Genomic DNA, 13,543 nt, shown 5'->3' on the forward strand with positions numbered 1-13,543 from the left:
CTATTCATCAGGCATGGTGTCAGATTCCTTGCATCACCTTTCAACATCTTGTGGAGTCAATGCCAAGAAGAATCGCTGCAGTAATGAAGGCAAAAGGTGGCCCAACAAAGTCCTGATGGGGTGGTCATAATAATCTGGCCACTCAGTGTATACACACACACACACACACACACACACACACACACACACACACACACTAGAGGCCCGATGCATAGATTTGTGCATATTCAAAGGAAATTAATTAGAAAAAATATTTTAGAGGCCAAGGAGGGATTGTGGGAGGGCTCCAGGGGACATCGAGCCCGTCTTGCCCAGTCCCAATCGGCTGGACCCCAGCAGCAAGCTAACCTAATGGTCAAAGCGTCTGCCCCCTGGTGGTCAGTGCACATAAGCGAATGATGGACCAGTCAAACGAATGGTTGGACACTTAGCATATTAGGCTTTTATTATATAGGATGTATATATGTGTGTGTATATATATACACATATTTATATATATATTCATATGTATTCACATTCACTGTAAGTCATATATATATATATATATATGTGTGTGTGTGTGTGTGTGTGTGTAAATAACACATAATATGAGGAAACTCTTGGATATTGAATGAAAGGCCTGGATTGTCTGCATTTATTTTCTTTTTGGTTACTGAACCATATCTCAAACTTCTCAGTATTAAAATCAAATCTATTACCTAATCAGTCTTGATTTTAAAACCAAACTCTCAATGGTGGCCTATTTCATAAAAAACTACATGATTCTTCGCAGAGAAAAACCCTCAAATATCTCTGTCAGATTCTCCAAACTCTCCCAATTTATCAACTAGAATAAAAACTTGGCCAGAGCTAAATGGGAATTAACGGTAAGCACAGTATTGGGCACAATGGAATATTTATGGAATGATTAAATAAGCCAGAGATGAAATAAGCCACTTGATGCAATTTATGTACATTTTAATTTTTTATATGATTTCAAACTTACAGGAAGTTGCAAAAGAGTACAAAAAATCCCTACAGACCTTTACCAAAATTATTACAATTTATTAACAATTTTCCCCATTTGCTTTATCAACGTAATTTTATGAACATGATCATGTGTAATAAAGTAATATGTAGCCTCTTATAATTAATCAACCGATGTAAAATGATTTAAACCCAAACTAAAAAGAACGCCACTTTTCCGCCAGAGTCAACAGTCTAAATCTAATTCCTCTGAACGGAAAAGCTCCTTGGATTGAGCCAAATCGGAAGCCCTGTGGTCATGTCCCTGTGGATCCCCAGAGGCTGACGTGTGCAGACATCCTTCTCTGGGGAGGGAGGGGCAGTTGGGTTATAACTGGCTCATGTGGTGGTGAAGCTAGGAGGGGAAACCGAACAGCACCGACCTGGCACAGCTCGCTGGAGGGGCCCTGAGCACACAGCTGCCCTGAGAGGGGCTGTGCACACCGCTGGGGGAGTGATGCACCAGATGCCTGGCACAGGTGGACCTTCCGGCTCCATCCCTGGTCTCTGGCTGCCTGCAGCTCTCGCAGGTGGCTTAGAAGTGCTTTCGAAAGCAGCTGGGTCCCCTTAGTAAATATCAGCCAAGGAAGTCACATGAAGAGATTGCTCCAATTCACTCTTGCTGGTGGGCCTCCAGGGGTAAAAAAATATAGTCCGCGTCTTCTCCGTCATGAGGAAACCATTGTCACTGAATCTCCCCGGGACGCTCCCTACATCCAACCACACAAAGGGCGCCACGGCCTTCGTTTCCAGATCAAACACAAAGGTGTCCTTGTGCTGAGAGATGATGGCCTGAAAGGAAAAGATAAATGAAGTGAAGGATGAGGGACAAGCTCTCCGTTCCATAGCCGATGCCTATCAGAGCGTGTTTCTGTGGGCCTACCAGGGAGTCTATGTCCTACAACTTTGGTTCAGCGGCTGCTAAAGTCATATATTCCATGCACTGTGTCAGACACTGAGAAATACATGGAAATCTGTTAAGGCTCTGGGAAATGGCCAAATTGTAATCTCAAACCAAGTGCAGAAATGTGAGAGACTATTTCACGAGAAGCTCAAAGCTTTCTATCATTTACAGTGTTTCTCAGGGTATCATCAAGAGAGGAACGTCTTTGCATAACTGCTGGGCCGCTTAATGACTTTCTCGGTTTCTATCTGGAGCCAGCCGCAGAGCACAACCCCGGAGCTCACCTCCTGGTCCTCTGAAAAGATCCAGAAATCTAGACAGCAGCCTGCCGGCCATGTACAGCAGGTCTAGCGTGAGAGCTTTCTCTTCTTCCTTACATAGAACTGCAAAGCCACAATCATGAGCACTTGTAAGACGTGTGAACCCCACACAGTATCAGCAAACAAAAGCACAGTTTAAATCTTGTCATTTGTCAACGAGCAGCACGTGCACAGTGAGGCTGAGCTCAGCCCGAGAGGTGGGGGTTCGAGAGCCTCTCTGAGAGAGCATGGATGAGTGTGACCTGGTCGTCCAAGCTCGGCCTTCATCATGAAAAACGAGTCCTTAGCATGGGTACATGCCACACCATAGGTCTGACATTATGTTATGTGTGGCATCAAGAATTTCCAAGGAGAATTTTTACTATACATAACTTTAGCCTTACACACTTGTCTGATTGCCATTCAGAGTTCCAAGCTACAAACAATAAAACAAACCTACTGTGGTAGAAGCAGAAATGAAAATTAAGTACATTAGGTAGCTCGCAGACGGTCAGAGATTCAGGCTTGAAGCTAGATGTCAGATTCCCAAATCAATCGTCCACCTGTTCCGGTAAAGCAGTCACAGCACGCGATTCACACAGCTGGCCCTGGCCAGCCCGCACGGCTGCTACGGAGGCCCCGGTCACTGCTGCGCCAAGGCCAAGGCCAAAAGTGACTCTGGTACCTGCTCACTCTTGTTGCCTTCTTCCAACTGGGATCTCATTTCAATGCATCTGACTATGGAGCCTGGGGCTCAAGCTTGCACCCTGGCTTCAGGGAGGCAGAGAAAACAAATTTCTGCTATCCACCTGGGGACAGAACACTCAAGTGCCTGGCCTATGTTAAGCCTGCAATAAATGCTTTGTTGTTGTTGTTATTGTATCCCTTTAGGAAAGGCAAGTCTCACTAAAATTCAAATGTGGTAGAAAAAAATAAAGAAGTCCTACTTCTCTCCAACCCTGAATTATCCCAAGATAATGAAGGCTTAGCTAAGGAAAGAGAAAGAATTGTTTTCAAAATCCGAGGTCTAGTCTGCTACATAGTGGGGTGTTGTTGTTTTTTCTTTTCTGGAAAAAAACTACTTAAATATATGTCATTTCCTTCTTATCTGTTGTTACAGATAACTTAGATTTCATTACATGAATCTTTCATTACTGGGAAAGAAGATACATGTTTTTAAAATCAAGGATTAAGAATTTCTATATCATTACTTCTAAAGTAAATGTAAAAAATCCTCCCACTTAAGGCTTCTCAATGAAGACACACTTAAAATTCACTAAAACTAGCCCTAAACCGGTTTGGCTCAGTGGATAGAGCATCGGCCTCCGGACTGAATGGTCCCAGGTTTGATTCCGGTCAAGGGCATGTACCTTGGTTGCAGGCACATCCCCAGTAGGGGGAGTACAGGAGGCAGCTGATCAATGTTTCTCTCTCATCGATGTTTCTAACTCTCTATCCCTCTCCCTTCCTCTCTGTAAAAAAATCAATAAAATATATATTTTTTTAATTCGCTAAAACTAGAGAATGGACCTTCCTAGAAAAATATTTTCAATCACTATGTGTAGGAGGAAAAGGAAGGACAGGGTTTCAATTGACTAAAGAGATTCCAAATTCTCCAGCTGCAGTTTCATAACAGTACAGCCTGATCATGCTATTGTTTCTCTTGGCAATTATAAAGAGATTTGATAATTAAGCTACTTTGTAGCAAGAAATCAAGGAGCATAGAATGAAAATTTTAAAGATTAATAGACTCTACTTAAAAATCTCAAAATCAGAGTGCTCCCCCGGCTCTGATGCTTCCCTGAGCACATTCCTTGAGCATGTCAGTCCCTCTAGACTAGTTTGCTCACTTGTAAACACAGATGATAAAGTGAATGAAAAATGGGGTTCTGTGGAAAGTAACTTCATAGGGTGCTCTGATCATAAATTCCTAACTGGGCAGGTCATGGTGGGTGGTCACGCCCACACCTATAACTTCTTTAGTAAAAGGTTTATCTTTGCCTTAAGTAAACCCTGCCCATCATTGCCGTGTATCTAGGTTAACACACCTTTGAAAAACCAGAAGTGATAGAAGGAGACTCAACTGGGGTGGTGAATACACCATACAGTACACAGATGATATGTTGTGGAATTACTAGTATGCACCTGAAACCTGTATAATTTTGTTAACCAGTATCTAGCTATAGGTAGATAGATTAGATTAAAATAAAAAATAAATACAGAAAGAAAGTACAGAAGTAATAACCTGGAAGGGGTATTAACACTCCAGACAGCACACAATCTTGTTAACTATCCTGTAATACAATCCCTGTGTTGCTTCCTCCCACCTTCATGCAATCTTCCTTGTTCCCTCCTTAATTTCATATGCATAAAAGAAGCTGCAAAGCTGTTATTCTCTGGAGGTTTTAAGATCTTACTCCTCAGCATGTACCATCAATTTGGCTCAAATAAACTCTTTACGAAAATTCTCTACAGGTTTGACCATTTCTTACATCAACAATAATACTTCGGGGTTGGTGCCCTAAAGCCACAGGACCGAGTTTGACACTCTGGGGGGGGGGGGGGAGAGAGGGAATCCCTGATGACACTGGTGCCTCTCCCTCCACTGTCCCATGAGGGAGGGCTGATGGGACAGTAGGAGTATCAGGAACCAAAAACTTTGACAAATGCTGAATTAGAAATAAAAATCATTTGGCCTTTGCTTCCAGTGGGAAGGAGCCAAAATTCCCAGGCCTTGGGGAAACTCTGTTCCAAGGGAAAAGTTTGCAAACAGCAAGATGCAGTGTGCCTGCCCAGGAGCAGAGCAGCTCCCGAGGCCACGGTGACCCCACCGACCGGTGCTTACAGTGATGCCTGCCTTCTGGAGCCCCTCGGCTTTCTTCGGTGAGGACAGGAAGTGATAGTTGGTTGAGCTCAAGGGTTTGCTGTTGGCTGACAGGTAAAAGGAAACCACACAGCTTTGCCGTGTACAATGCCCACATCTCTGCAGCATTGCAGACACCGGCTCCTGATAGAGGAGGACAGCCTTCCCTGCTCTCATCACAAGATCCGGGGTCCTGTGAGAGCACACAGGCTCCAGGGAACTCCACCGGTGCACTCTCACCTGTGGAGAAACAACACAAAACAAAAGCAAACGTTCCTGGGTCACTACTTTTTTAAGAGGAAAATAGTAGTAATCATTGACGAAAGGCAGAACAGCAGGAACGGTTAAGAGACTATGAAATCCGGGTTTAACCTCCGCCCCACCAAGTGCTGGCTGTGTAACTGAGCAAGTTAACCAGGTTCTCAGCGTCTCTGTTTCTTCCTTTGTAGCATGCGAATAACAGCAGCACTAACTCTGCGGGCTGTTGAGAATTCAGTGAAGCGAGCTATGGGAGGCACAGTGCCCAGGCACCGCCATTCCTCCATAAGCATGACCTGTGCTCAATGTCCTCCATACCGCTGCCGCCCAAGATGAGTTTCTACCCTTTCTTTTCGCCTAGATTGTTTTCGATCCAAGTCTACTTTCCCACGTATGCATTCTCCATAAAGCTACTTCCTGCTTTCCGTGATTATCAATAAGCTTACATTTAAGTGGCACTTTATAATTCAGTTGCCTCTAATTCTTTTATCCACTACCCATAGGAAGCCTTTTAGAAAATAGGCTGGCCCGCCTGACGTTGCTCAGTGGTTGAGTGTCAACCTATGAACAAGGAGGTCAGGGTTCAATTCCCGGTCAGGGCACATGCCCAGGTTTCAGGCTCAGTCCCCAGTGGGGGGCATGGAGGAGGCAGCCCATCAATGATTCTCATCATTGATGTTTCTATCTCTCTCTCCTCCTCCCTTCTTCTCTGAAATCAATAAAAATATATTTTTTTAAAAAGAAGATAGGCTGGTATCATTTTACAGATGAGGAAACTGAATCACTAAGACATTAGGCTTAAGGTCACAGAATAAACAACAGTTTTACCCTGAAAAGAGATATGCTGACTCTGGGACAGCCCGTTTTCTACTCCAGGCGCTGGAAACATTTTGGTACAAATTAATTTCTCTTTTCTCTTTCCCAAAAGAAAAGGCACCGAATAACTAAAGAAATAACCTAAAACTCTCCATCACAGAGAGAAAAGCCAGTCGACTTACAGTGAGCGTCACCATGCGGTCCGAGTGAAGGTCTGACACCCCGTAGACAAAAAACACTCCTTTATCCTCAAAACCCACTGGCCACAGTGGCGCGAAGAAATGCTGAGAGAAGTAATGAAGCATTTTCCACTTTCCTCCGTATTCTACAAAACAGTCAGGAAAGTTAGTAGGTGGGCAGGGCCAAGCGTCAGTCAGAATCATCACCCACACGGCCCAGTGAGCATGAATCTGTCATGATCCTAAGGACTGCGAGTGGAAGGGAGACCCAGAAAGCTCGGGAACCCACGTTTGCTGAGGGCTCTGAGCATTTTGGACGTTACCACGTATTATCCTCACATCTGGGGGAGGCAGACATTAACATCCATTTTCAAATGAGGAACCAGGGGCTCAAGCAGTTAAGTCAAACATGCCACAGGCCCGTCTTTTGGGCCCAGAGCTGACTCCTTGCTTCTGGGAGCTCAAGGCGCCCCTGCTCCTTTTCACTATACACATGTGAAGAAGGAAGCCAGCAGCACCAGCAGAGAGCACCGGTTACGAATAGTCCTTTGTAAGAATGACTTGGGACTTAGTCTCCTGTTCCCATGAGCACAGTCCCCTGAGGGAGACAAAACAAGCTCTGTCACTAATGTGGCCGGCAAGTTCCAACTGCAGAACACCCAGCCGACAGCAATTAATGACAGTGCCTCACATACAGTTACAAGGTGCCGAGGACCTGCAGAATGCTGTGCCCTGTTGGCAAGTCTGGTATGCTAACTCCACAAACTAAAAAATATTTCGCCCTGGCTGGTGTTGCTCAGTTGGTCATCCCATGTGCCGAAAGGTTGCCAGTTCGATTCCCGGTCAGGGCATATGCCCAGGTTGCAAGCTCAGTCCCTGGTAGGTACATGGTGAAGGCAGTCGATTGATGTTTTGCTCTCACATGGATGTTTCTCTCCCTCCCCCTCTCTCTTCCTCTATAAATAAATAAGTAAATACTGCCCAAGTGTCTCTAAACAGTATTTCTTCATCCTGTGTTAAGGACTATTCCCCCCATGCTCTACCTGTGATTTTCATCCAATACCCTTTTGTCTGGTTGGTGTTGATAAAGGGTTTAGCCAGATTAACTTGATCAAAACTCCAGTGCCCCTCAAGAGGTGACCTGGCACTAATCAAAGCCTGTGGAGAATGGATTTTAGATTTGTATCCATAGCTGGTTTAAGGCCTTACCCTTTGCCTCATTTTTGACCCCAAACTTTTGTTGGCATTAACTGAACTTTGCTTCAAACCACCTCGGGTGAAGGCGAAAGATTTATCATTACTTCTGGATGGTTTTTCACGTCCCAAAGAAGAATAATTCAAACTGCAAGTGCCATGCCAGTCATCTCACCTATTGTTAGTTGGACTGCTTCAATTGAGAACCTTTCCTACTTGGACTTCTGACTACAACCTCCCCTTTCAAGAGATAAATAGGGCAGAATAAAAATGGCTTCATGGTCTTAAACGGGAGTCAAGCAAAGGGACATTTTAACACTTAGTGGGGCCAACCTTCCACATGGTTGAAGTCTCCTAAACGGAAGAAGAGATGCTTAAGTAAATGCTCCTTTGCCTTGGAAAGTCCTCTTAAATAAATTCAAATCTAAGCAATGATTATGACACGTAACAGATCTCCGTGCATGAATCTACCCACCTTGTTAGCCCGCTTTTGTGATATTGCACAGCACAGAACTCATAGCGAGGCTGCCTCTCAGGCTCCTGGGAAGACTGTGAAGGTAGTGGGTGGGGATCCAGTTCATTGACCAGATGCTGGAGAATCTCCTTACCTCGGCCTCTGGGTTTTCTCAGCACCTCTCCCCACAAGTATTGCTTTCTCTCTCATACACAAGGAATGCTGAAACACTTGCCTAGAGAGGCCCAGGAAGGAGCCTGCCAGATGTCATTCAGCTGCCAATACAGTGCCCCCATGGTGTGCCCTTTTCCGTCCACTATCTCGCTGCGACTGCGGCGGTAGAATTCAGTTTCTGTTTTGACACACTGGGCCTGCATCACCTGAGTCGGGGAGAACATTAAAACACAGGTGTGATTGTTTGATGTAGGCTGTCCAGATCTGAGAAAATTACAGACTGTTTGTTTTTAAAGCAAATGGAATAAATCAGAGAATTTGATTAGCATTACATATACCATTATTATACTAGATCTGGAACTACCCCCTTAGCATGAGAGAAGCTATTGTCTGTAAAAGCTGGCTGGTTTGGGAGGCTTGGTGTTTGATTCATTATAACAATTGGGTAATCAAAGAAGCAGGACAGTGTAAAGGTTCTTTGCTAACGGTAGTGTAGGCAATGATGGGAAACGAAGACTTACTCCGGAGCAAATGCTATATGTGGTGAAACACTAAGGTTTTTGCAGTGATGGGCTTTACTAACATTTGCAGAGTTGTTGTTTTAAAGCTTTATTAGAAAAAATTCTGTAGGAAAAATACCTTTATTTTGAGTCTGATCCTGACCAATCCCAATCCCCTTTTTTCCTAGTCAAGCAATTGTTTTTAAATCATGACTTTTGAGAATGTAAAATTTCTTAAGAATGCAATTCCTTCATCATGGCAGAAGAGATGGTAAACTGCAGCAATGAGACAAGCGAGTTTAGTTGTTGTTTGCGAGGCAATAACAAATTCATGTAGGATCCTTAATTACTGCCATTATCATTGAAAATCAATCTCTTTTATTGCTGCTGTTGCTGAGACTGTGGGTGTCACACACTCCCAGCTTGGAGTTGTAGCTCAGAAAGGCTCATAAATGGGAGCTCATTAGGAGACGTCACCAAGGGGAACCCAGAAAGATGGTCAGGGCTGCAAGGACTCCTCAGTCAGAGGAAAGGATGGCCTTAGAGGAAGAAAGAAGGTTTGCATATCTGGTCACTAGAAGACTAAGCCCAGATGCCTTCTTATAAAGCTGGAAAAACTAGATAAAGGTAGAGCCTTTAGATAGAAGTAGGCTGGCTAGGGAAGAAGTCATAGATGAAGTGATAACTTACATGAGGCAGAGCCATAAAATTCCAGAAGGGTAAACCAAGAAGAAATCGTGGTCATTCAATAAATATTTACAAGCACATACAGCATGTGTTACAAGCTGGCAATGGTAAGCCCCTCTCTCAGCCAAAAAGATACAGCCCACCCTTGCGGAGCTTACTGGTTTATGTAGAAACAGGTCTTAATCCAAGAATCACACAAATAAAGGTGAACTTTAAACAGGAATGAGTGCTAAGGAGGAGAGGTATGCAACGTTAGGAGCTTGGATGTTAGGGCGCAGCTGAGGGATGAGGACTGGCCTCAAAAAAGAGGAAAGAGGCAGAACCTGGCTGCAGAGAGGACAACATGTGGTTGAGGAGAAAGCCCGAGTGAAGAGCCGCAAGAAGGCTCAGGTGCCCAGAGCACAGAGAACTGAGAGCCCCAGGAGAGAGGCTAAGGAGAGGCGGGACCTGGGAAGGTTTTCCTGTGCAGCCTAAAGGCCACTGGAAAGCACAGAAGCTTTTAAGCTAAAGGGTGACGGGACCAGAGTTGTATTTCCAAAAGACAACTCTGGCTACGGAAAGGAGAACGGATTGCAGGGGGCCAGAATGGATTCAGGGACACCATGCAGACAGCTATTAAAATCTTCCAAGCAAGAGACGCCTTTAGCTGTGAGCAGATAAAGAAATGTGCTTCTCATTCAGGAACCAGACCACAGGGAGAACCACAGGGAGGACCACAGGCAAATACGCTAAGAAACTAAGAATCTCACACACAAAGCAGCAATGGGGCCAACTCAAAATGATCACAAAATACCATCTGAATGCAGTGGTCTAACACTAAGTCAGAGGGGGTGCAATAGAAAAACAGACCGGAGAACTGTGCTTTATGTCAGTCAAGCTACCTGCAATTAGGCTCAGGATCTCCAGCCAAGATCCTTGCAAAAACATCATTAGCTCAACCGAAGAAAGCGATTTATCTACCTGTAGGCCTAGATTGCTGGGCACAGAGGAATTAAGTCGCTTGAGTAAGCATTCACAGACATGTTGAGTTATTGTACAAAATTAGTGTTGTGGAGCAACTTCTAAAAAGTTCAGTAATGATGAAGCAACCAAGAAGTGAAATCTCAGTAGAAACTAATCTGAGAGCAACACCAATGATCAATCCACGCCCCCCCATCAGCACGGAAAGTAACCTTTATGTTTGTGTCAAAGAGTTGCTGAATCTGAACTCTTTTAAATCACCCTGAGCTTCCAAATAATGCCCCACCAACCCAGCTATAATTGGCCTATGACACAACATCCAGTCCCTGTCCCTGTAGCAATTACACCTGAGGCCCAGAAAGACAAGAAATCTCTGTCTTCATCCCAAGATTCCTGCAAAAGCAGCCACTGCTTTATGGGCTGTGTGAGAAGGGAGCACAAGAGGGAGACAGAGGAGGCCCTCATCACACCAATGACTAACAACAGGGGGAGTGGGGTCCTGGTCACCCTCAGACATTTCAGGAGCTGCTGGCCAAGCACAAGCATCGAGTGGCAACCACCATGGACACTCCACTCCGGTGGCGGCCACATTCTGGAAACCCCAGGACCTGAAGCAAAGTCTGGGCCATTTCTGAAGCCAAAGAACCTGGAACATCCTGACATTACCCCCAGGGACGTGGCTCGGTGCCTCCTCATGAATGGCATAAAAGGAGGGGTTCACTCAAGAAGTTTGGGACAGGAATCACTTTCCTTGGATCCATATTTATAAAGTAGAGTGGATAGGAAAAAAGTAAAACACAGAATTCTGAGGCTTGAACAAAATATCAGTGTATAACAGAGAAAGTAATCAAGTCATCTCTTTCAGGTAAAAATGACCACTTTTTTATAGGACAAAGCTATAACCTATTGAAACAGTCATACTCCTGCTTAGATGGAATCCAAAGGACAATTAGATATTTTACCGATGTGCTTCATAGAGATGGCCTGCATTGTCTTTTTCTTCCTGGTGAATTTAAGCTTCTTTTCAGGAAAAAGAAATCTGATGACCGTCAAATTATTTACATCGCTCACATTTTTTCCCCAATCTTTGTTAACATATAACTCATTTACATTTATAATTTACATTCTACTCTCACTTAATTTTCACATAGATATATTTCCATGTGCTGGCACTTTCTATATATTTCTGTGCTTTAAACAGTTATGTAGTTATATCACAATTTGAATCATTCTCCAAATATTAAGCCAGTTTTTTTCTTTAAATAAAAAAGCAAAGAACATTTTATATCCCAATTAATTTCTTCACTTCCTGCATTGCCTTTTTTGATAACATGGCAAATTTTAAAGTCCTTGTTCCATATTCCTATATTATGATCCAGTCAAGAGGTTGCCATAAACTGGTGGCCTCCAGGCTAAACTTAGCCCCACATGGATTTTAATTGGCCCACATGCAGGTGTTTTATGTTTCTTGTTGTTGATGTTGTCATTGTTTAATGTCTTAAGACAGGGCCTCTACACTCTATTTTGCCACGATTCCCAATAATCATACTCTCATCCATTCAAAATTACCTGCCTATAAACATTTGAGTTTTCAGTCCCTAAACTATTCCAATTTTCAAAAGTCCCTGCAATAATTATTTATTTCTGTTCCCAAGTTCCTTGCAGTAATTTACCTTTTGTAATTTAATAGGTAAATATTAATAATGCTTTAAGCCGAAACCGGTTTGGCTCAGTGGATAGAGCGTCGGCCTGCTGACTGAAAGGTCCCAGGTTCGATTCCGGTCAAGGGCATGTACTTGGGTTGCGGGCACATCCCCAGTAGGAGATGTGCAGGAGGCGGCTGATCAATGTTTCTCTCTCATCGATGTTTCTAACTCTCTATCCTTCTCCCTTCCTCTCTGTAAAAAATCAATAAAATATATTTTTTAAAAAAATAATGCTTTAAATTTTTAAATTAAAAATTTTTTAATGCAAGCAGAGCTTCTAACCCTTGCAAGCTCTAACTGGTCGCCTATCATACCGTAACTTAGTGTGAAGGGGAGAAATCAAGACTCTTGAGTACTCCGGGCTCTGCATGGTGAAGTACACTCAACAGACAGATGGTGCCGTGCCAATAACATGGACCTGGATTTACCCAAACCAATGGGTGCCTGTCAGGACTAATGAATGGCATGTTTGTTCAAAAAAAATGCAGAAGGCCACTTCCCACTATTCTTCCAAGGGAAGTTGTACAATCCTAGATCTCTGGACTCCCTCTGGAACTGACTCTTTCCCTTTAAAATTGTACCTGTATTTGTACACCCATGCACACTTTCCTAAAGAGGGCAATCTTCACATATTTAAGATAAATGCTTAGTCATTTCCAAGGTTACTCAGTCCCAATGTTAGCAGACAAATCTTATTTTAGTTTCAAAAATATGCCTATATTCAGCAGCTTGCCTGATTACACTCATGAAATCGGTCTCCTTAGAGAAACAGATGGTATGGTAAAAAGAAATTGGACCAGGACACCAAGACCTAAGGTTCCAATTCCAGCTCTGCTCTGTGATGGAGGTTACCAGCTGTCTACAAAAACCCATCCTCCCCTTCCTTCTGAGTGGCAGATTTGTAGGTGACCTGCATGTTCCAGAATCGCACTCCAACCCTTGGAACTAGGAGTAGCCATGTGGCTAAGTTCTGACAGATGTGATTTATATCCTTTATATAATTACTTAAAGTTATCTTGACAATAAGAATCTTCCAAGAAAGCTGTTGTCCTAAACTAAGATATAATTCACCCTTTGAGTTTACGATTCATTGGGGTTTTTTTTCTATATTAAGTTTATTGGAGTGACATTAGTTAATAAAATTATATAGGTTTCCAGTGTTCAATATACATCATCTGTACATTGCATTGTGTGTTTACCACCCATAGTCAAATCTCCCTCCATCACCATATATTTGACCCCCTTTACCCTTTACTACCTGCCCCCACTGTTGTCTGCGTCCATCTATGAGTTTCTGTCTGTCTTGTTTGTTCATTTGTTGCTTTCAGTTTTATATCCCACATGTGAGTGAAATCATATGGTTCTTGCCTTTTTCTGTCTGACTTATTTTGCTTAGCATGATATTCTCAAGCTCTATCCATGCTATCGCAAATAGAAGTATTTCATCTTTTCTTATGGTTGAGTAGCATTCCATTATTTATATCTACCACATCTTCTTTATCCAATGATCTATCAAGGGACACTGGTTGTTTCCATGTCTTGGC

General features: G+C 43.4%; 1 protein-coding gene across 2 annotated transcripts in view; it reads right to left on the reverse strand.

Moving 5' to 3' along the window:
- Positions 1 to 940: 940 nt before the first annotated feature.
- Positions 941 to 13,543, reverse strand: part of MANBA (mannosidase beta) — a 105,848-nt gene continuing 93,245 nt past the window's right edge. For both annotated transcript variants that reach the window (XM_036340974.1, XM_036340964.1), the window contains exons 14-17: positions 8,208 to 8,352; positions 6,328 to 6,470; positions 5,054 to 5,311; positions 941 to 1,797 (exon numbers count right to left, since the gene is read on the reverse strand). In XM_036340974.1, the coding sequence (XP_036196867.1) occupies positions 1,573 to 1,797; positions 5,054 to 5,311; positions 6,328 to 6,470; positions 8,208 to 8,352 (771 nt within the window). In that variant the 3' untranslated portion in view covers positions 941 to 1,572. The remainder of the gene's footprint in view (positions 1,798 to 5,053; positions 5,312 to 6,327; positions 6,471 to 8,207; positions 8,353 to 13,543) is intronic.

Source organism: Myotis myotis, unplaced genomic scaffold, assembly GCF_014108235.1.
Source record: "Myotis myotis isolate mMyoMyo1 unplaced genomic scaffold, mMyoMyo1.p scaffold_m19_p_1, whole genome shotgun sequence".
Classification (NCBI taxonomy): domain Eukaryota; kingdom Metazoa; phylum Chordata; class Mammalia; order Chiroptera; family Vespertilionidae; genus Myotis; species Myotis myotis.